Below are 23,123 nucleotides of genomic sequence, written 5' to 3' on the forward strand. Positions count from 1 at the left end.
AAATCTTAAGTTTGTAAAATTTTCTTTTCTAATTAGTATATTTCTGTTACAATTTATACAAGTACATGTCTCCAACAATATGAATATTGTGAAAGTTTATGTTCTATATTACTGAGTTTACGAACACATGTGTATACATGTTCTAGTTTATATTTTACAACACATTTATTATTTATGTAAATCTAAATCTTTTGTTTAACTATCACCATGACATATGCAACTTAAGTTTTGAATTGAAATATTGAGATTAATTAATTAGTAAATTATAGTGGCCCAATTTTTCCTAAAGAGTAATAAAAAATATTTGTAAATGATTATATTGAAATCATAATAATGGAGACTACATTATTAAGTTTAATGCTTCTTTCAACCTAAAATCTTGTTTCATTATACTCTAGCTGAAAACAACATTCTCGCTTTTGATTTCAGAATTGTATTCTATTTTTGTTTATATCTTATTATTTTTCCCATATATTATTTGGGAGAGGCATATGATGGGAGGGAAGTGATCTAGAGTGGCCACTAGAGCAATGATGAAGATAATGTGACATTCTCTCATAATGGTTTGTGTGACCTATGCTAGTGAGGGCAATTGTGAAGCCCAACTAAATATTCATTTAATTACACCCTTTTGATTCCATATAGGATTTTATTCCAAAATCCATTGACCTTCAAAATTTCTCCACCTCTATGAGAACTTTATTTCTTTTCATTTGCAATTGAAGCATTTGAAAAAAAGTTACTTTATGATATCAAGTTTCCACAATCTATAGTGAATTAATGTAGTCGTTTCTCAATTAGATTGTGAATTTTTTTTGCATCAACATTTTGGATCACACTTCGTGATCCATCATAGGATGATAAAAAGAGCTTAAGGAGATAAAGAGTTACTTTGTAATTGTGTCTAGAAATTATGTCTTGATTATTATTATTGAAAATAATCAAGATTGTTTTTTGAGTAGGTTAGACCAAAAGGATGTGGAATAGAGATAATCAACGAAAAATATGACGAGGTGATGTGACTCTTATTGAAGTTACCTTTTAAGTATAAGCTACATTTTCTCATTTCATATTTATTGAATTTTCAACATATGGGATTGCATCTTATGTTTTCATATTTATTTTTATAAGCATTGTTTGTTATAGGAATTGTTTCATATTTAATAGAAAATAAACAAATAACAAACAAATATTATAAGGGTAACCTATAACTTAAAACACATATAAAACCTAAAAATGCAAGTTCTATTGAAATCACAAACAAACAAGACAATAACTTCTATGTCATAAATCATGCACTCTATTATGTTCTAAGGTTTTATCAAGACATGTTAAGTATTGGTAAATATATAGTTTATAGCTGTCCACTATATAATAAACACTATCAACAAAATTATAATCCCCCCCCAAACATATTATCCTTACAAAAATAAGCATTTAAGTTTTAGTTTCCATCAAGCAAATATTAATTTTTTATATTTTATTTAATACATATAGCATTTACAAGCATTAATAAGTATGGAATTAAGGAAATATAAGCACATTGAGATGAATGTTAACTAGAGCATGAATTTAAGGTTGATAATGTTGCAATAGATGATAGATTGGAAAAATTATAATAGTTTGTAGAAAACATTTATATGGGATTGTAAAAAAAAGTTCGTAGAAAACGAGATGTATTTATATTCATGTCATCCATAGTCATGCCATTTGTGATCTATGCATTTTCACTTGATTTGATGATATTTAGTTATGTCACATCATTTCATTAGCCATCATCATCAAGTTAGGATTGGATATATTGACAAGTTTAGATGAATATATTTGTTGATGTTAGTTTTACTTTTAATTTTTTTTTTAAAGGTTTATTTAACGAGTCTTATAAATTTGCTATAATGGACACACTTTCATGGTGGAAATAACTACTTATTAAACAAATATTATGATGAAAAGACTACATATTTATTTTATAAATAAGAAATGCTAATATATTTGTGACAATTAATATACAACTATTATATGTATTTTATATTAACATATGTCATGCCATATTTTATAAAGAAATAAATTCTACAATTTATTAATCATTCTTTTAGAATTTAAGATTCATATTTTTATTAAAATATATGTAATCATTGTTTAATTTTAATTTTAATTCTAGATCCTTGTTATTATGCTGGGGTTGGGGTATGTCTCTTTCCAATTTATGTCTTTTTGTATAATGCTTATAATAAATAATAAATAATGATTACATCCATTTTAATAATAAAAATATAAACCTTAAACATTCTAAATATATATATATATTGAAAGGTAATGAGCTAAAGCCAATAAGATATACATATCCTACCCTTGTGAGATTTGAACTTGTGACCTTTCTTTTAAGAGCACAAATTCTCTACCACTAAACAAACTCACACTGTTCTAATTATTATATAATATTATGATAATGGGTATGGTCCAGTAATTAATGACTTTATCATTTTTCCTATTCCAACCATGGGACCCGCACCACTATTGGGCCAGCTCCCCTAGAACTCATAATTCACGAGTTCACAACGTACAGTGATCAATGCATTGCAATTTTATGGTTTTGAGAGTTGAATTTTGTTCGCAGCTAAATTCATCAACGAAATTAACATGAGTCCTTCAAAAGCGTTTTCAAAGGCAGTGCTAGTACTGAATTCTGGAAGTTCCTCTCTCAAGTAAAGGGAGAAAAACAAACCTTCGTTGCTCTGTTCTTATTTTCTTCAATTCTATATTTTTCAACTGTTTTCAGTCGTACAGAGAAAAAACACAAATACAGACCATATTGATCTTCTTGGGTTTCATAAGCTGCACCATCACAGTTGCATTACTATCCACCCAATTGGGTTTCTCTGTAATTTATTGTAGACTGAGTTATGAAAGTCTAAACTTAGATAAGTAGGTTATCTTAATAAGTTCTATGCTGTTTTTTATTTGTTTGTTATGCAATTAGATTTTTAGGTTATTTGAATATGGCTGATACTGATTTTTGGTTTTAGGTATGCCCTATTTAATATGGTAGATTCTGCAGTATGTATTGCCAAGGGTAATGTTGCAGCAATTGGCTCACCTAAGTGTTGTATCACCCACAAGAATTTGCAAGTTGCCCAGGATGTGAATTTGCAGGTACTTAGCGAGAAATTCTATATTCCTTTCATCATGTGATTCTTGTGCAAAATTTGAACTAATTTGGTGGGGAATTTGGTTAAAGGGGAAATCTAATGGACTGTGTCAGTTAGGAATTTTATTTTCTTGGTAAAATCTAGAGTAAGGTACTACATTAATATTTTGCTGGATAATTTTGGTTTACATTCTTAGTATTTCTAAACATGGGGCATTCTTGAGTATACTGTAGTACATAGCCGAGGCACTTGTCCTCAAGAGTTCTGGTTCAATGTATTGTGGTAGGGGGATTTGTTACTTCCCACATTACCCTTATACCACAGGTCCTTGAATGCCAAGTTGCTGTTTCTTAACAATGTTTTCCAATGGTAAATTTTCCAATAAGCAAAATTCTATAAGAATATGAGCGAAGATGTTCAATAAAAAGCATACGAATTCCGTTGGGGTTGTTCTCCAAGACACCTCAGGTTAAAATTTATGCTTGTTCATGCCCCATTAATACTTGGCTGGCTACTTGCTGGTGACAATGCTATTGTTGTCGATGCTGTGCTTCTGTGAGGAGTTAAATTGCCTTCCACATCAATTTTGTGGACTTTTTAATAGTCACCAAGTCCTAGGATACTTAGATTTGTGATTTTGGGTAAATTTGGGAAGTTGAAAGAGTTAACTATTTTATACTCTAAATTATCCATCCTTAAAAATTTTCGTGTTTGGGACCCTTACCTATTATTGACAATTAAACCCATCAATCTCTTTAGAAAACTCCCTTTGCCATCACAGTTGAAGGCTTACAGCGAAGGCATGTGAATCCTATCAAATAGTATAAATAAGTGTTTCAAAAAAAAAAGAATGATTTTCATTATCTTCAAGAGAGTATAAAAACCAGTATTGTGGAATATTTTTCCAATACACAACTATCTATCCATTTAATGCTAATAGTTGATCAAGAAAAACATGATTAGGATCCTTATTTTTAACCCCTAGGTACTTTTAATATGAAACTAGGCTATGACAAATGTCCTTCGTTTCCGCCTTTTCTTTTCAGTTGAAAACATGATTTTCAGATATACTGACAAACTAGAGGTGCCTTGTTGTTCACAAGGCTAGTATTAGGCACCACCTTGCGCAATATCAACCTTGATTTTCTTAGGAATAACAATTCATCCTTGCATTTATTTTATTGTTGGGTTTGCCTCAACTGGAAACAATAGTTGATCTTCAGATATGGTGACAACACATACGTGTTATGTTGTTCTTGAGGCTGGTATCATTCTTTTAAGCTTAGTTGTTTACAAGACTAGTATTAGGCACCACCTTGCGCAATATCAACCTTGATTTTCTTAGGAATAACAATTCATCCTTGCATTTATTTTATTGTTGGATTTGTCTCAACTGGAAACAATAGTTGATCTTCAGATATGGTGACAACATATACGTGTTATGTTGTTCTTGAGGTTGGTATCATTCTTTTAAGCTTAACCAAAGGAATTGTTCTTAAGTTGTTGTAATCTCAATCTTATGCATTAAATAAATAGTAAATGCGCAACAAGTTTAAGCTTATTTATTATGGTTGACAATAAAAAATATAGTGATAAAGGAAGTTCTCCAGGTTTACAAAGGGGAATAGAGGATCAATATGCCCATTAAAGACCATATCGACCACAAAATGCATCATAGTGGATTGTTACTTGCATCTTTGGAGAGTATGCGTAAACGGTAAATCAAATAGTAAATGAGCAACAGGTTTAAGCGAATTTATTATGGCTGAAAATGAAAAATTTAATGATAAATGTTTTCCAGGTTTATCAGGGAGAAAAGAAAATCAATATGCATAAATAAGACCATATTGACCATAGAATGCATCATAGTGGATAGGTACTTACATGTTTGGAAGTATGGATCAAGAACATTCCAATGATCATTACTATATCACACATATATATGGAGTCAAAATTGAATTATTGGTTTACATGAACAGATTTGTGTAGTCTATATATATAATAATATACGGTTACAAAGAAACCAAGCCACATTAAGAGTTGCTTAAAAGAATGGAATAAATCACCTTTGAAAAACATCTTCATCGAAAAAGAAAGGTTTGAAAATGAAATGATCTTAAATAAAAAAATAATGATCCAAGGTATGCATTAGGAAGATTTCACAAAAAAACAAAAAACAAAACTTCTAGCACAATATGAATAACTACTAATCATTGAAGAAATATATAGGAAAGCTAAGTCTAGGGAAAAATGTTTAGAAGTAGGAGATTTAAATACTAAATATTTTCACATTGCAGCAAAGGTGTGCAAAGCCTAAAACAATAATAGACTCCGCAAAAGTTTTAAAAACCCTAATTTTGCCCTGCATTATATTTAAGTTTTTTATGTGACAATAGACAAAGGTTGGAGTGTATGTAGACCAAATCCTTTGTTCTTTTTGCACCCAAATGATTGCGCTTGAATGAGTGGATGAAGGAGTCTATAGTTAAAAACTTAGAAGTTAAAACATAATTATATATTATAAAATAAAAATATTTTAATATGATAGCATCGAATGGAAAACGATAAAAATAAAAAATAAAAAATAAAAAGATACATACTTGGGAGAGAATTTTAATTGCAAGAGGCTGCTAGAAAATGGAGCCTTGACCATGTACATACCACCACCCATCATCATCCATCCCATATCTAGCATGAAGAGCTATAGTATCATGATATTTTGAAGATATGAATTGGCCAAACTCCCTCAAGACAATATTTCTAGTTTCATCATCTGAATATATCTTTTTAAATGCAGCCCTATAGCCACTATCAACCTCCGCATCTCTATATGGTGGCACCCTCCTTGGCAATGCAAGCATCTCCGCGCTATAAAACTTTGGCATCAAAGCAAATTTTAAGAGATGTAAGGGATTGGCCATCTTGTTCCAACGGTCAGCAACAATTTATTGCACAATTTTGAAAAATGTTTCCATTGGGTCATGTTCTTTGGCCTCTATTATCGCTCTTATTTTCTCCACCATGCAGTCCATGCCATCATAAGTTTCACCCAAACATGTGTGATTAGTATCAACATACCTAATCATGCTCATGATGGGCTCGGTGAAACTCAAACATATTCCACACAATCCCACCAATCATCATGAAGGATCAAAGTGTTTGATTGGTTCCATACACTCCACAAGGTGGTGATGACCATAGCACTCAAGGCCTCTTGCACCTTCACAAGTCGTCTTAAGACGAGTGTGTGAGATGCAAAGTGTTTTGGCAATTTAACATGGCATAAAAAATACACGTCATATATCAACTATAAAAAATAAAAACTAAAAAATAAAAATAAAAAAATTTAAATTATCTTCAACAACTCCAACTTGGAGGAGGTTCTGAATATGGCTCGTGACATGTGATGATTAGTCACAAACATTTGAATCTCCTCGCCCTCTGTGTAAATTTGTTTGATCCAATCAATTTGTGTGCCAATCTTTTGCACGATTAAATTGAGTGAGTGGACTACACATGGTGTCCAAAAAATGTGACTATATGTAGACTCCACTATAGACCTAGCTGCCCTACAATTTTTAGCATTGCCCGTTATGACCTGGACAACATTTTGAGGTCCCACCATGTCAATGCTTCCTATGAGGATATTTGCAATGAAACTTGCATCTTTCACTTGCTACTCACAATCTACTTCTTTCAAAAATGGCACCTCTTTAGGGGACAATGCTATATCATTGATCAATGGCTTATTTTTGCAATCTTTCCATCCATTAGAAATGATGGATGCATGTAATGTCCCCTTTTGCGGTTGCCCTAAATCTTGCCCAAGCACTTGTCATAGTCTACTGACTTTACCTTGATTAATTATGAAATCAGATATTCTGTTTGGATTGATTGACTTGCTTGTCTCTTTCGATGTGTGATCTAGAATAATTACCTGATCTGCTTCATATCTTATGACTGATTTGCTCTTTATGAGCACTGATGCTAACTGAACTGTTTCCTGTCTATGATTATCAGTCTGTTGATTACTGATTGCACATCTGTATGTCTGATCTGATCTCTTGCTTTTCATTCCATTGATCATTTCATATAGACATCTTCATTGATGATTTAATTGCTCTATGACTGAGAATTTAACCCCACTTGCTGGTTGATGATTCTGTTGATCTGCTTATTCTATAACTCAATATAATTTATTATAAATGATCCAATTCCCCATTGCTAATTGATGTCTGTAATTTAATGACAGTGCTGATATGGTCTGATCGTTGGTCATATCACTGGAGGCTTTTGATTCCTTTCCTTTATATCACTCAATGTGGGGGAGAGGTCACACCTCTTCATCATGTACACCCTTTGGCAAGAGACACACCCTTTCACCCTTACCACCCTTTGAAAGAGTGCGACTCTTTATTATTTCTGCCCTTTGAAAGGGACACAACCTTTCACAATCAGATCTGCACTTCTGATTTTCAATTTATACCCCTCAAATGACGTTCTCTTCTCCCTTTTATATCTCATGTTTGAGGGAGTCACAACTTTTCATTTCATGTCTTTTGACCATTCATTAACTTAATTAAAATTTAATTAGATTTAATTATACTTGTATATTTTAATTTTAAATTTTATTATTATTATTTACCATTAACTTGTATTTCAAAGTGGGGACATTACATTACACTTGTTTCCGGCCGTATATCTTTGATGACTCTCAATTGTGTCTCTACGGAAGCTTTCTCCTTCACCAATAAGGTGGTTTTCATCTTTTCATACTTGGGACAAACATAATCAGGAGGTGTATTGCAAAGGGTATGCACCATCTTTCGAAAATAAGGTGATCTAACAATGTTGAAAGGGAGCCCATTTCAGTAAATGCAATGAGCAACACTTTGATTTGCAACCTCTCTGCTTTCATTTTTGAAGGCCCTACCCAATGGGTCTCTTTTTTGTGTAACCACAACATCCTTAGGTATAGAAGATGGTGGTTGTTTACCCCGTGGGGTGTGTTATTAATATTGCATATCAACAGTCAGATGATAACCATAGGATAGAATAGTAACCAGAAACTCAGAGCAATGCTTTCATTAATGCCAAAATGTCTAGTACAATAATCATTCTCTGCATCAGTGTCCAACAACAAGTACAAGAGCATATATAAAGACATAGTCGAGGGTTGCGGTTACCAGCCGTGGGGAACCGTCGTGCAACGGACAACTACCCTCGACGACACTAACATACTTAACCAATGTAGCTTAACAAGTAGTACAAAGCCCATTTTACGACCAATATCATCCCTCCCCTAAGAAAAGTCATCTCCGGACGACAAGGACAAAAATCCGGGACTAACACAACAAAATGGGGATGAAGTACACTGTATACAATAAGAAAATCACTGAGAAGAAGGGGCTGAGGGGGCATCCTTGAAGGAGGTAGTTGCACCGCCGATGAAGAAGATGTAGGAACTACTGATGCCAGTCGAGCCCGGAACTCATACACCTGCTGCGTCCTCGCTTGAAAACCCTTTTCTGCTACCATCTGATGCTCAAGTGCGGATTTCACCATTATTGCTTCCGCAAGGAGTTCTTTTTTTCCTTGACATCACAGTCCTCCTGTGCCTAAACCAAACTTGTCTGCAAAACACGCTTTTCAATCTCAGCCTCCACCAACTTTTCAATCTCAGCCTCCACCAACTGCTACTCAAATGATACTGTCTCCCTAGCCAATTTGTCCTCGATAGCCACCTGCGCTGCCATCTCGGCATCCAACTCCTGGGTACGCTGAGCTAAGTCTCATGCTACTACTGCCTCCAACCTGGTGGTCAGCTCCTCCCGAGCCCTCTGTGCATCCACCGAGGCAACCGCACGTCCAGCCGAGACATACTCCGAGTTCCTCAAAGCGTACCATTCATGCCTGGAAGTGGCCACAACCCTCTGGCACAAAGGCTAGGAGACGCCTCAAATCCTCCATCACACTCCCCAAAGGCTGATAACTCAACTGAATAACTCCCTGGTGCCGTACGACTTCGCGTGCTTGCAATGCCTTCCCTCAAACTCTGTTTGTTCGCAACCTCTAAATCCGTCTCCCTCTACGGCTTATGGCTTCCCCGCCAACGCTTAGCTTCAGGCTTCTTTCTCACAGTACGGAACAACCCCAACACTTACCGTGACTTCTCTGATGCCCTTCGCCCAACTCAAAAATTGTAATGTAGCTCAAAAATAAACTGGGGGTTTGGGGGCAGTGCCCCCAGCGGGGTCGAGGGGCAGCGCCCCCGCCGCCAACACCAATTTACAACCTTTAGAACCACACGGAAGTCCACGGTGCACATCATTTTTGTGATATTTTAAGATGCCAAAAACCTTCTTCTCCACTCTAATTTTTTCAGCGTCCTGGCTCCAGACTCCATCGAATGATTTTTCAATCTGGTCGTCGTTTTTTCTAAATTAAATTCATGCTTGTTTGAATGTCGACGCATTTTTCATTTCTCGTGCCATCACCACTGTTTATCCCTGCCGTGCCGTGGTATTTTTCCTTTCACCCTTTTTTTTAAATTGTCACCGTCGTCGCCGTGCTCCTTCAGGCCTACGGTGGTATTCCACCGTCGGTGACCTTCGTCGACGGTGGTGTACTGTACAGTGTCCCTCAGCACGGGGTCCCACCGCACGGTGGTGCATCATACGTTGTCCACCCGTGGTGGTTCCACCGTACGGTGTCCCACCGCACGGTGGTCTCACCGTATGGTGGTCCCACCACCACTTTCAAAACAAATAAAAAATATATATATATATTTTTCAATTTAATTTCCTAATCTAATTGTCCAGAGAGTCTTCGGCTCAGGTCCCGTGCCTCTAGGATCGCCCTTCATCCTTCTCGGTTTGCCTCGCCCGAGAGTCTCCCACTTTGGTCCCGTGCCTCTCGAGTCGCCTGCTCGACCTCTCGAGTCCCCCTCTGGACTCTCGGGTGTCCTTCCGACCTCTCGGGTCCCTTGCGCGCTTCTCGTGGTAGGGTTTCAATTTGGACCCGTTGATGGTAAGTCTATTTTCAATGGCCATCCGAATACCTGGAACCATAAATTCTACAGGGACCACGGTCTCCTTCCCGTACATAAGAAGAAGAAGAAGAATAAAGATTTTGAAGGCTGTGGCCTTCCACAGAGGGTTCCAATCGTTGTTGACACAAATGATCTTGGGATTATCTACGTCACCGAGGTTTGTCTCCTTCAATTTTACCTCTTGATACTTGATGGGTTCTTCCTCAAGGAACTGGTGTGCGGTGGTGTTACTCACACGAGCGTCTCCCTTCCAATATTCTCTGTATTCCGACAGGTACACCTCCTCTGTTACTTGCTCTAGTTCCTCTACTTCGAGCCTATAGCTCTGGAACATTTCGTAATCCTCCATTTGCCAGTGGAAGAGCCCGTTCAATGACCCCATCTCATCCTCGAAGCACTCTCCTAGTTTGAGAATCCCTTCGTCGTTGGGCTCCATGCAGCCCCGTCCTTCGTCCCTTAGGTCGCCTTCTCCTTCACCCTCCGATTCTGAAGATGATGCCAGTTCCTCACTAACCAATTGCGTCCCAAGGTCTATGATAAACTTCCTTCCTCCATTCTCCATAGACAGAGTGTTCTTCTTCCAGTTGTGGGTGGCCTTGGCTGCCACCAACCACCCTCTCCCTAAGATCGCATCATACCCTTTTTTCTTTAGTGGGATTACCACGAAGTCCAGGATGAAGGGTTGCGCCTCGATGGTAACTTGCTGGCCCATCAGTGTCCCAATGGGTTTGATTCCATGCTGATCTGCTCCTAGCAGATTGAATGTAGATGGCCACAGTGTCGGCTTCCCCAGCTTCGGCCAGGTTTCTTCTGGAAGAACATTCACTCCCAATCCACCATCGACGATGGTATCGGTAGAATGGTGCCAAGGATACCCATCTCCACAATGGCCAGGTTCCTTCTAGTGTTAACTGCCAACAGCATGGGGTCTATTGCAGACCCCCCAGGAACATCTGTGCGGTGGTTGCTATTGGTGCGTGGTTGGGAGAGATTATTTAGCAACGCCGTTCGTAATTGAGGCATCGTTTGGAGGAGGTCGTGTACCTTCACAGGCACCTCCAGTTTTAAAATTTGATTTAGTATAGCCTCCTTCGCCTCCGGTCGGCTGGAAGTACCCGCTGTACCCTTCGCCTTCGCCCTCTCTCGTATCTCTTTCTCAATTTCTTCCCATGCTTCCCGTACCCTTCGCTTCTCCGTTTCCAGGTCTGGGCATGTTGCTTGTCTGGCTTGGGCACGGGTTATGGCCAACACTTCCTCTTCTTTGGTTTCCTCGATATTGAGCAAGTTGACGCCAGACTTTGGGCAGGTGGCGTCTTCATGGTCTCTCGGTCCGCACCATTTGCACAAATATTGTGTGGCCTCTCCCTTCGGGCAGTCTCGGGCAAAGTGCCCCCATTGGCTGCATGCTCTGCATTGTATCATCGGTTGGTCTTTGGAGTCGTATTGGATCCGGATCCTTGTATCGTTATTGTTGTTATTGTTGTTTTGTCCTCCCCACCGGTTATCTCGGTAGCCTCACGATGTTGCATTGTTGTTCGCCTGGGAGCTGTTGGTACCGCCCGATGTAGTTGGTTGTTCCTGTGTAAGCAATACTTGTTGGTTTCGTGTTTTCATGTTGTAGGGGCATTCCCTGGTGGGATGCCCCATCAACTGGCATATATCACAATAGGCCTTCTTTGGGCAGGAGCCTTTCGTGTGGCTGCCCGTCTTACATTCCGTGCACCAAAGCTCCCCTTTGTCGGTCTTGCTCGGACCTCCCTTCATAACCTTCAGCTCTTTCATCATCCTCAGCATGTCCTTCTGCAGGGCTTGCACCTTTTTGCCGGACTCGCCATCCCTGCTGCTTCCCTCGGAAGAGTCATCATCCTCAGACGAGCTATCCTTCTTCTTTTTCTTCTTGGATGCCTTGGTCTCGCTCTCCAAATCCATCGCTCTATTATATGCATCTTCATACGATGAAGGAGAGACTATCTTCATTTTCTTCTTCAAATTGGGTTTTAGGCCTTCTACGAACCATCTCTTCTTGAGTCCGTCGGCTAGCTGACTCTCCATTTTCCCAATTAGCTCCTTCAGGTGCCTTCCGTAGGCACAAACTGATTCCTTTTGTCCTTGTTTCGTACTGTATATCTCTGCCACTATTTCATTATCATCTTGGAGCAGGCGAAACTCCTTCTCGAAGGCTCTCCGTAGTGTGTCCCATGTGGCCATTGTAGTTTTATCAATATCCGAGTACCAGTCGATGGCAACTCTCTGTAATATTGCTAGAAATTGCGTCGTCCATTCGTCCTGGTTCGTGACACCATTGGCCGTCCATATGGTTTCACAGGTTCTGCAGTGCCTTACGGGATCCTCCTTCCCGTCGCCGGTGAACTTCGACAGCTTCTGCCTATTGGCCATTGATGGGGGTTGTGTCCCCAAAGGTGGCTGTTTCTGTCGTGCACCCGCGCCACTCCCCCATGCGCCGGTGGTGTTTCCTGTTTGAGCGAGTGGGGGTACGGTGCTTTGAACCCGCGTGCTTGGTGTGATGGGTCCCAAGAGGGGGTCTTGTCTATCATGTGCCTGTGCCTCCTCCGCACCTACGGTCGTACAGTAGCCCTCTCCTCTGTTCTCACCCTCGTCCTCTGTTTGCTTCCTTCGGTGGTCCTCCGTGTGCGGTGTAAGGGATAAATTCCTAAACTGATCCCGGGTCTCTTTGACCAGATTTCTTCGTAGCCTCGTTTCTTCCAAAAATTCTTCGTAGCTTCTCACCCTATGGTGTTCTGGCGACACGTAGAAATCTCCTTCAGCTTCTGCTCTTGCACTCTCCGTGACACCTCCTTGGTTCCCTTCGGGCAACCCTTCGGCAGGTCGTCCTTCGGCAAGTTGCCTCAGCCTCCATCTACGTTCTACTTGTTCCAGAATCAGGGCTCTCTGTGCGGCCTCCCACTCCTCACTTTGTGCCTTCTTATTTCTATCCTTATTTGATAAGTTGGGCATTAATTCCCGTACATAATGTAGGAGTGTTCTTTATTCTGCCCCTGAGGCTCAAGGTTCAAGTTTCCCGTTGTCGCTTGCCATTACGCTCCTCTTCCTAGCGACGGTTGTTTTCTTCATACTCCCGGAGGACCTATTGGTGTCGCTCCTCACGCTGGGTTTCCTCCCTTCGGTGCTGGTGGGCAAGGGTTGCTTTGGCTAGGAGATGCGGGAGTTGGTGCAACAACCTATTTGCCGCCGGATTGATGCTGAGAGTGTCCCAGACTACACCCTCGGGTACCTCTTCCTGTGTAGCCTCCCCTCGTATGAAAGTCTCTATAGCCGTCTGGAACCGGATCACGAAGTCGCCTGTCAATGTGTTCTCCCCTTCGTAAAGTTCTCTCAGTCGGCTATCATCCCCCTCCATGCTATTGCCAATGGGCTGGTCCATTATCCTCCGTAGGCCATTCACTCTCCGTGGCTACCAGATTCAGACGGCAACGGCGCCAGATGTTTACCCCGTGGGGTGTGTTATTAATATTGCATATCAACATTCAGATGATAACCATAGGATAGAATAGTAACCAGAAACTCAGAGCAATGCTTTTATTAATGCCAAAATGTCTAGTACAATAATCATTCTCTGCATCAGTGTCCAACAACAAGTACAAGAGCATATATAAAGACACAGTCGAGGGTTGCGGTTACCACCCGTGGGGAACCGTCGTGCAACAGACAACTACCCTCGACGACACTAACATACTTAACCAACGTAGCTTAACAAGTAGTACAAAGCCCATTTTACGACCAACAGTGGCATTGCCATGAAAGGATGCGAGCTAGCCGGCCTTGTGAAGCCTCTTTGAGGTTGCCTTGGCAAGAGGATGGTCAGTCTTTGGTTTGTTGCTTCTCCTATCGACTTCCTCTTGTTTTCTAATATATTCTAGGTTTAGAGCTTTTGGCAACCCTTTGTTATTTGGCCTCTTTCAAGCTTTTATTCCACGTCCAGGGATGGCACAAAAGTGAGCTTTCACTCAAAAGTATGAGCTGGTATACTTTGTGCCACAATGGTTACACGACCAAAGAAAACTCCCACCACCAGACATTTGCTTGATCATTGTTGTATAATGCCAAAGTGGCGAATCGTCATCAATTTTAAAAGGGTTCGCTTCAGTTTGAGCCCGATAATTGAACTAGATGCAAAGCTTCCACTTGCAGCCATTATGTATGAATAATGAACCTAAAATGGAAAACTGAAAATGTTATTGAAAAAATGGAAAAAGTTCAGCATTATAACCCCTTATTATGCATACAAAGTGTAAAAAAATATTCAAAACTTCTTAATTTTTTTATTTTAAAATTGATATTTATTTTTTAAAAAACTTGAAAAAATTCTTGAAAACTTAAAAAAAAAGAGGATACACTCACCTTTGATGGCTAAATCTGCCTTCTCCAACGATTCCTAAGCGTATGATGTGTGTCTCACACCTTTGTAGCCCTCACCTTCAAAGAAAAATGCAACCACCTTCAAAACAAGCTCGGAGAAAAAAAAATGTGAAAAATGCAAGTATAATGATCAAGAATGAGAGTAATGAGTAGGAGGCAACTATAGGGTGAAATTAGGGCTTTTTAGGTTTTAAAATGTTTAGAAAATTTGTTTTTAAAGTTGTGGGCCCCATTTTTGGGCACCCACATGTGTGGGTATGCCTGGTAACGACTCGAGTGCTCGGGACGCATCTGGGACAAGCCCAGGTGCAAACCCGGACTGCATCGAGACCCATGCCACACTTGGCTTCAATTTTCAGCATCAAGACAAGAATCCGGTAACTTAGGTAAGAATGGATCTTCAACTACATCTTTAATCCCAAATACTCTATCATTGTTAATGGTAGCTCAATTGACTTATTTGAATCTCTGAAGGGACATGATAGAGAGACCCTATCTCTCCTTCCTTTTTGTCCTCTTGGCTAAGATGTTGGGAAGATCAATTAAAGTGGTGACACTTTCTGATAGATGGTAGAGTATAATTGGCATAAGATTCTAATCCCCTAACACACCAAGAGTTTGTTGATGATACCATATTGTATGGAAATGATAGCTTTAAAAAACCAGATCAATGAAAGAAGCATTAGATAGCAGAGTTCTCAAACTCGTCGCGAGTCAGGCGAGTTATGGTAAAACTCGCCGAGTCCAAGCTCCAGGACTCGTACCGTGGCATGTCAAACATGGCAGATAGAGAGGCTGAGGCTGTGGCTATGGCAAATGAGGATAGAGCACGATCCGGCACAGGCACAACTGATGTTGATCATTGTGGCACCTCACAAGTGGAGACTATGGCTACTCAGTCATCCAAGACCTACCTTAGACGCCTTTGTAGGAGGCAGACAGACTACTTTGATTCTTAGGCTGAGGATGAGCTAGAGCTTCTATTTGATGATGTTATAGTGTCTTTAAGCTTTATTCAATAATGGGTGCATGAAACAAGTTTTAAATCGTTAAAAATCTCTAAATTTCAAGGTTTTATTTTATTTTGCTGAGTCATTGCCCAGTCGTTGCCGACTCCGAGTCTAGGAACTTTGTTAGATAGATATATAGTCGCATCTGGTTAGATCATAAACTATGAAAAGTCAAACTTTTTTGTTTTAACACTAAATCAGCGACTTCAAGGCAGATCTCTTTTCCGTTGGGGTTTAACATTGGAGAAATTTGCAAATATTTTGGAACGCTTTTATTTAAAAGAGGGGTAGAACAATTCACTTGGAAGATACAATTGAATCCTATAGGCTAAAAATAGAATCATGGAAAGTGAAATGATCCCACCTTTGCAGTAAGAATCATAATGATTGAGGTGGCTATTTTTTCCATTCTAATTTATATGGTGTTAAAGGCATACACCTTACAGGAAAAAGCAAAGGGATGGAAAGCATAATGAAAAAATCTTATGGCAAGGATTTAATAACATAAATAGAATACTGTTGATTGAATGAGAATTTACATGCAAAGCCAAATTCGCTAGGGAGTAGAGATTCACAGTATTAATAATCAAAACATGTCATTTGAGGCAAAATAAATATGGAATATAAAAATTTGTCTTCAAAATGAATCTAACGTTTATGGAACAAAAATATTTAGAAGACTCTTTACAGAGCTTTACAATAGTTCACTAGTGCAGATTGTTGATGATTGACTACCTCACTTGGGACATTGATAATTGTAGACAAACTCTTTTTGGGAGGACTTTTGGAATGGATATCCTCTATCAGTAGAAAAGCAAGAGCTTATAGGTAGTAGGGAAATTGTTACTAGGGTTTGGAATTATGTGATAACATGTAAAAATACATTACTTCCAAAGGAATGAGTTAAAATAGGAACTTAAGACAACAATTTTTTTTATCAATTAAAAGAGTCTTGAATCAAATGTGCTGGCACCTATGTTCCTCGGAGTTTCAGGAACGGGGACGGTAGGGGACGTTGGGATGTGTTCTGGTATGGGGTACTTTTGGGTCATTTTCAAGGGGATGGCAGGGGACGACTGTAAAAAAATAGGGGGATTTTTAAAAATATAGAGAAATTTCAAATAGCCATATCATAACAATGGTAAAGCATTCATCATAGACATTAATACTCTGCATTAGACTTGAATTGAGATTTCACAAGAGAATCCACTAACATTTTACCAAAATTCAAATGTTTTCATTCATCATTGTCAATAAACATATGTTATAAACATCCAATTCCATAATAGACATAAATGTTAAACATCCATGACTATGAAATGACATAAACTGTAAATAGAAAACATAAAAGTCCATAATAATGTCAAGATAAACTAAGAAAATATATGGCTGTCCATAATCAGCACGTGATAGGTCTAAGACAGAGTCTAAATCAAGATCAGAGCTTGAGTATTTGCCTGAGTCACTATCAATATGAGGGGCTGTCTCCTCAACCAATGGAAACCCAACCAATCTCGAGGGTGTCTCCTCCTCCTCAACTTGCATAGCATCTTCAGGATTGACATCCCAACCTAAGGCTGGAGTTTGACGATACTCAGGAGTTTGGTGATTTTGTAGCCGCAGTGCACTGTGAACAACCACTAACTTCTCTGATTGTCTAGAGGTAAGGTGGTTCCTCTTGACTGATTGGATGAAGCTATATGTGGACCGATTCCTCTCTACAACAGAGGAGCTGGCAACTTGTGAAAGAAGACGAATGACAAGTACTCTCAGGTCTGGTGCATCCCTACCATGCCATGTCCACCTGTTGTTCTTTGTTCCTTCTTGGGTTGTTGTCCTTGTTGACAAAAATGACATGCGGTTTCAGTTTTTGTTTGGACTCACATTCAGTGGTTATTGGTTACAGTTATTTTCAGTTGTTGTCTTGGATTCACAATGACTTGTGACATATACTTGATTGGCTCATACTTGCCAAACTCTGTTTTTGATATTGGCATACTTGATGGTTGTTCATGATATACCTAGTCATAGTTCATTTATGTTGACAAGGAATTGATGATTATCTTTGTTGCATATACCTTGTATACACATGAGAGTGATACACAGTGCTTAGTGTTTGACATTCACTATGATAAACAGGTTGATGATATTGCTCATTTGATATATTGGACATTGGTTATCTACAGGATACATGATCACAGTTGGTGATATTTGATACAGTATAACAGTGAACAGGTATACAGAATGGATGGTCCGATTTACATTACATATCCATTATATTTCATCTGTCATATTCTTGGTATCTTGTCATAAGGTTCATTAAATACTCTTGTTTCTCTTAAGGTATTGACATCTTATACATCTTGTGATTAATAAGAAATTGACATCTTATTGATAAGCTATCAAAGAATTATTCATACAAGATTGATAAGCTATCAATAATCTAAGTTACACAAGAATAGTTATTTAACCAATGACTTCTTGCAAAGGATATGGCAATTTGATCTTGACATAAAAGGTGAAGTTAGATTTGTATAAACTTGTAATCATGGTATTCACAAGACATTTCATGATATGGTAATAATAAAGTCTTTTTGACTCTGAGCAAAAATCACAACACTCATGATAAGTATCAAAAGATACTTTTTGCAATTGAAGGCATCTTTAGGACATCGAAGATGTTATTGTCGAAAGCTTTGGTTCGAAGGCATTATTTGTATCTTTACTCGAAGGCATTTCTTTGTTGATTGGCCACGGTTTTATTTCCCATCAAAAGCATTTTTGAAATTAGGGTTTGAAAGGCATTGGAGGGCTCTTGACTGTTTGTGAAACCCTAGGGCAAGGGAAGTTGCAGCTACTATGACTTGGAGTTGGTTGAGGTAACAGTAAAGAAGGCAGCAGTAAGGAAAAAAGCAGCACAGAGGTTATTCTAACTGCTCTTCATGAATCGGGTACTTTCGTTTCAGTTTGTTTATGGAATGGAAAGTCGTTTTAGCTCAGTTGATTTGTTAATACGGGAAAAGTGTTTACTTTTCTATGGCAGCTGTAAATGAAAGTGGTGATGTGTTGTTCTTTGGTCCATTTTTTTCATCATACATTCTTAGATGGGGTATATGGCAGTTTCTGGTTGTTTCTTTATTAGTTGATATTTCAGTTATGAAACAGTTTAGAAATTCGTCCTTTTGTATAATCATTATTATAAAAGGTTGCTAGTGGGTTCGGGTTTTACAGTGAAAAGAAATACATTTTTGAGAGGTCACTTTTCTCAGAAAAGGGTTTTTATTTTTAATGCTGGATATTTTGAACAAAGATGTTCTGCAGTTGTGCATTTTGCATTTGAAGACGGAAGTTGAATACATCTTGTTGGCAAATCCTGATACTGCTGTAAGCACTTGTAACTTTAGTTAAGAATTCTCTGTCAAAGAGATGTTTTTTTGTTCCACAGACAGTCGAAAAATTATTTTGATATGTACAAAACCCAGTGCACAACTAAACATTAATCTATTTCATATTTGGTAGGCTTCAGATAATAAAACCCGGACCCACTAAACATTAATCGATACCTGCACAACATTAGAGGTTCCAACCTCTTCTATGGCTTCTCTCAAAATCTCAAATTGGAAGGCTACATCCTTCCTTTTCCTTGAACAATCTATAGGTCTAGGAAAATAAGAGCTTGCAGTGCTAGTGACAATAAGATTGATGAGTGGCCGATGTTTGATATCAGTCCAGCCATCCATGATTACAGAGCATCCATCCATCATCCATGTTTGTCTCATATCCTCCATCAAAATAGTCATGTTGATGTGCGTTTTGTGACGGCATCAACACAGAACAAAGTTTTCCAACGGTCACTTTATCCTCTCTTGATCAAAATCAGATGTATGCTAAGATTGCAGGAAAATCATACATTGACTCCAAAGTTCCAACTGCATACTAGCGACTTTACTGTGGATATAGACTCGTTTGGCTTTGATGTCTGCTAATAATCCAAGGGGACTTACGTTTGGATCATTCTTTCACTTCTTTGCTGTGGCTGAAACTTCATCATCAGATATAGCAATTCTGTGATGCTTTTGCTTCGAATGGACTAAACTGTAATGAACTGAAATTAAAGAGGAAAGGGTTTAGGAAGACTAAGCTAAATCTAGGAACTCAATAGATAGCAATGTTTAGGATAGGGTCAACCATACTTCACTTTGCCACTAGGAGACAACTACGTGAAGTAGGTGCAATCTTCAAGGGTTGTGTTGAAGGATTTTAAATTATTAATGAATACCATCAGAGAACAAAATACTCATTCAATAATTCAGATTAAGCGCACGCATAAAATAGCTCAGTCCAACCTTGCATTGTTGGTAACAATCAGCTATCAACAAAAGGTATGAGCAAGTGATCTTCTCCTTAACACATTGCAATCAACCTCATTCATCTAAATACTTGAAATAAATCTAAACTAAGTGAGGAAGGTGAAACCATGCAAGCTACGAAAAAATAACTTAAGTGCACACCATCATAGAACAATGTATCACAGTTATTATCTCAATAACTCATCGCAACAATTTCATACAATCAACCTCCCTTTACAAATGAAGGGGTCACCCCCTTATATAGGCCTCCAGCTTTGATTACATGCAAACCCTAATAGGGTTTGACCCAAAAGATTCCACACACATGATTTAACAAGGTGGGAATAAACATTAATGACGCATTATGCCCATTATCAATTAATTTCCTGCCAAAAATGGTGTCTATTGTGCATTAAATGCACCACTTTTTTCAAATTTGCCCAATGTGATAAATGCTCCATCATGCATAAATCGCCCATTGTGTAATAAATGCACCATCACCTCCAAAATCGGTTACATGCAAAAGATGCTCCATTATCTCACCATGCATTGACCTAGTCGCCATTTGGTCAGATGCTCGCCAGTAATAAATGCGCCATCATGCCGCCATGCATTCAATAGATTCTCGACATGGAAGTGGGCCCCGTCGTCATGGGAGCTTCTATAATTTTCCGGGTTGTGCTTTAATAATATGGAACATTCTCTTTGCATGTCGCCAACTCATCCTTTACAAGAATCTTTTCACTCCGGGCTCACAAAAGACATTTTGGAAGATTTTCCTACCTTGGAAGAATTTTAACAATCTTTTCCACATCTAAAGGATTCCTGTACGTTCAAAATTCAAAGAGAGAGAAAATCTTTGTAGAAAGATTTTGTCCATAAGGAAAATTTTTGTGCACACTTCGTCCTGAAGGAAGATTTTCCTGACCACCGACCATTCTCCATGTTCAAGGAATTTTGTCAACTTGAGTCTTGGAGAGAGAAAGTCTTCTTACTTAGCCAATTTTCCTCGTGCCTCAAAATTCTGTCAATTTGGGCGCATTTCTTCCTCAAGGAAGAAATTTTTGGTTAGGGACGAAATATCTTCCTTGTCATGAAATCCACGCCCTATCCTAATCCTTGGGCATAATTTTGATGAAGTGAAGGAATTTTGAAAATTTGGAAAATTCCTTTGTGCATTGATTTTCACACCCTACTTTTGTCCTTGGATACTTTTCAACTGAAGAGGAATTTTGTCGAAGTTGAATTTTCCTTCCTGACCATGTTTTTGGAATTTAGGAGAGAGAAAATTCTCACTTAGTCACTTTTTCTCGTCTTGGAATTTCTTCATCTTGGGCAATAATTTTTTCCTGAGGAAGGAACTTTTTGAAATCTTGAATTTCTTGAATGATTTCCCCTTGCTTTGATTTCCATTTTCAATTTTATCCTTTGGAAGAAATTTTGTCTTGATGGAGGATTTTGAATTGTGCAAGAATTTGTCTTTGGGGGAGGGAAATCCCCCTCTTCCTCACTTTGGTGCTCCTTTCTTGGACTGGGCGCTAATTTCACCTCTTGAAGGAATTTCACACTTGGAAGGAAATTCCTTACCTCTATTTGGCTCTCTACCCTCAATTTGGGCGCTAAATCCACCTTGTGCAAGAATTTTGGTGTTGAGGAAAAATTCCTCTTGACACCCACTTTGGCGCTCATGCATTGACTTGGGCGGATTTTTCATGCTGTGCAAGAATCTTGCCTAGAGGATAGAATTCCTGCATGACCCTTATTTGGCGCTCTTGCTCAAGATTGGGTGGGATTTTGATGCTGAGGAGGAATATTGCCTTGGAGGAAAATTCCTCCATGACCTTGTTCTAGTGCTCCTACGCTAATCTTGAGCGCCAAAACCACCTTGAGGAGGATTTTAAATTTTGCATTGAAATCCTCCTACACCTAAGTTTGGTGCTCCCTTCCTTGACCTGGGCGCTAATCACATGCTGTGGAGGATTTTCCATTGTGAAGGAAAATTCCTCCTTCACCCTTATTTGGTGCCCTATCTCCAACTTGGGCGTGGATTTCATGCCTTGCAGGAATTTTGCTTCGGAGAAGAAATTCCTTACTTGCCTTCATTTGGTTCTCACATTCTTGACTTGGGTGCTAGAATCACTTGTTGCAGGAATTTGGGTTTGGGAGGAAAAGTACTCCACACCCCCAATTTGGCGCCCTCCTTTGGTTTAGAGCGCCATTTACACCTTGTGGAGGAATTTTGTGATTTCCAAGGAATTCCTCCTTGACCCTCATGTAGCACCCCTTTTAAATTTGGATGTGCATATTTGCCATAGCAAGGAATTCATTGCCTTTGGAAATTTTCATGCTATTATCTCCATTTTTGCTCATTTTCTAGATTTGGATGCCACTTCAAGATGAAGTGAATTTCTCTTGCCTTAGAAGATTTTCCGTGCTTTTCCTTTTTAGGAAAGGACTTTATACTTAGCCGTTTCTTTGATCAACTGCTTGCTTTTCCAACTTTCCGGATTTAGACTTGGATTTTCAGAAATGATCTGCCTTCAGTGTCCTGCCAACTGCCTGAGATGGACCTGCCAACTGCCGACTTACTAAAAATGGTAATTACTTCAAATAATCAAATTAGGGCAAACCGGGACAGGGTGACACTTGCTAAAAATAGAAACTTACTAAAAAAGAAATTGCTAAAAATAGTAAGTTTGATTTTTGGCCAAATAAAGACAATCTGGGACGCAGTGAAATTTACTAAAAATAGTAAGTGCTTAGAATTTGCCCAAATTTCACTGGTAGTTTCCTTGAAGGGTCTTGATTTCATTGCAACACTCAGTTTTTCCAAAACCTTAAGGAAAAGACATCGAATCTAAGTTTGAAGGGCAAAACCCTAAAATAAACCGAACGAGTTCCAGACTTAGCCAAATTTGCTCAAATGACTTGCAAACTTGATCAGTATTCATTAGAAACACTTGTAGACTGAGGAGACTAAAGGGATTGATGTGAAAAGACCCCAAAACCAAAACCAAAAGACCAAGAGGACCTAAAAAGTAGGGGGTCCCCATTTGCAATGGGGTGATGTGTGAAAGTGTCACAACAAGTAACCTTGGAGTACTCTTTATCAAGAAGGGTGGTGCATAGCTTAGTTTCTCCAAGTGGAACAAATGAGGGACCGACA

The 23,123-nt window shown here is 38.8% G+C and overlaps 1 protein-coding gene across 4 annotated transcripts in view; it reads left to right on the forward strand.

The window, feature by feature from the left end:
- The first annotated feature begins 2,505 nt into the window (after positions 1 to 2,505).
- The window catches only part of LOC131074367 (uncharacterized), a 105,838-nt gene continuing 85,220 nt past the window's right edge, over positions 2,506 to 23,123 (forward strand). Inside the window, exons 1-2 of one of the 4 annotated variants that reach the window (XM_058010962.2) lie at positions 2,506 to 2,705; positions 3,027 to 3,153. In XM_058010962.2, the coding sequence (XP_057866945.1) occupies positions 2,641 to 2,705; positions 3,027 to 3,153 (192 nt within the window). In that variant the 5' untranslated portion in view covers positions 2,506 to 2,640. The other 3 variants (XM_059218208.1, XM_058010965.2, XM_059218209.1) reach the window with 3 other exon arrangements.

This window comes from Cryptomeria japonica, chromosome 3 (assembly GCF_030272615.1).
Source record: "Cryptomeria japonica chromosome 3, Sugi_1.0, whole genome shotgun sequence".
Classification (NCBI taxonomy): Eukaryota; Viridiplantae; Streptophyta; class Pinopsida; order Cupressales; family Cupressaceae; genus Cryptomeria; species Cryptomeria japonica.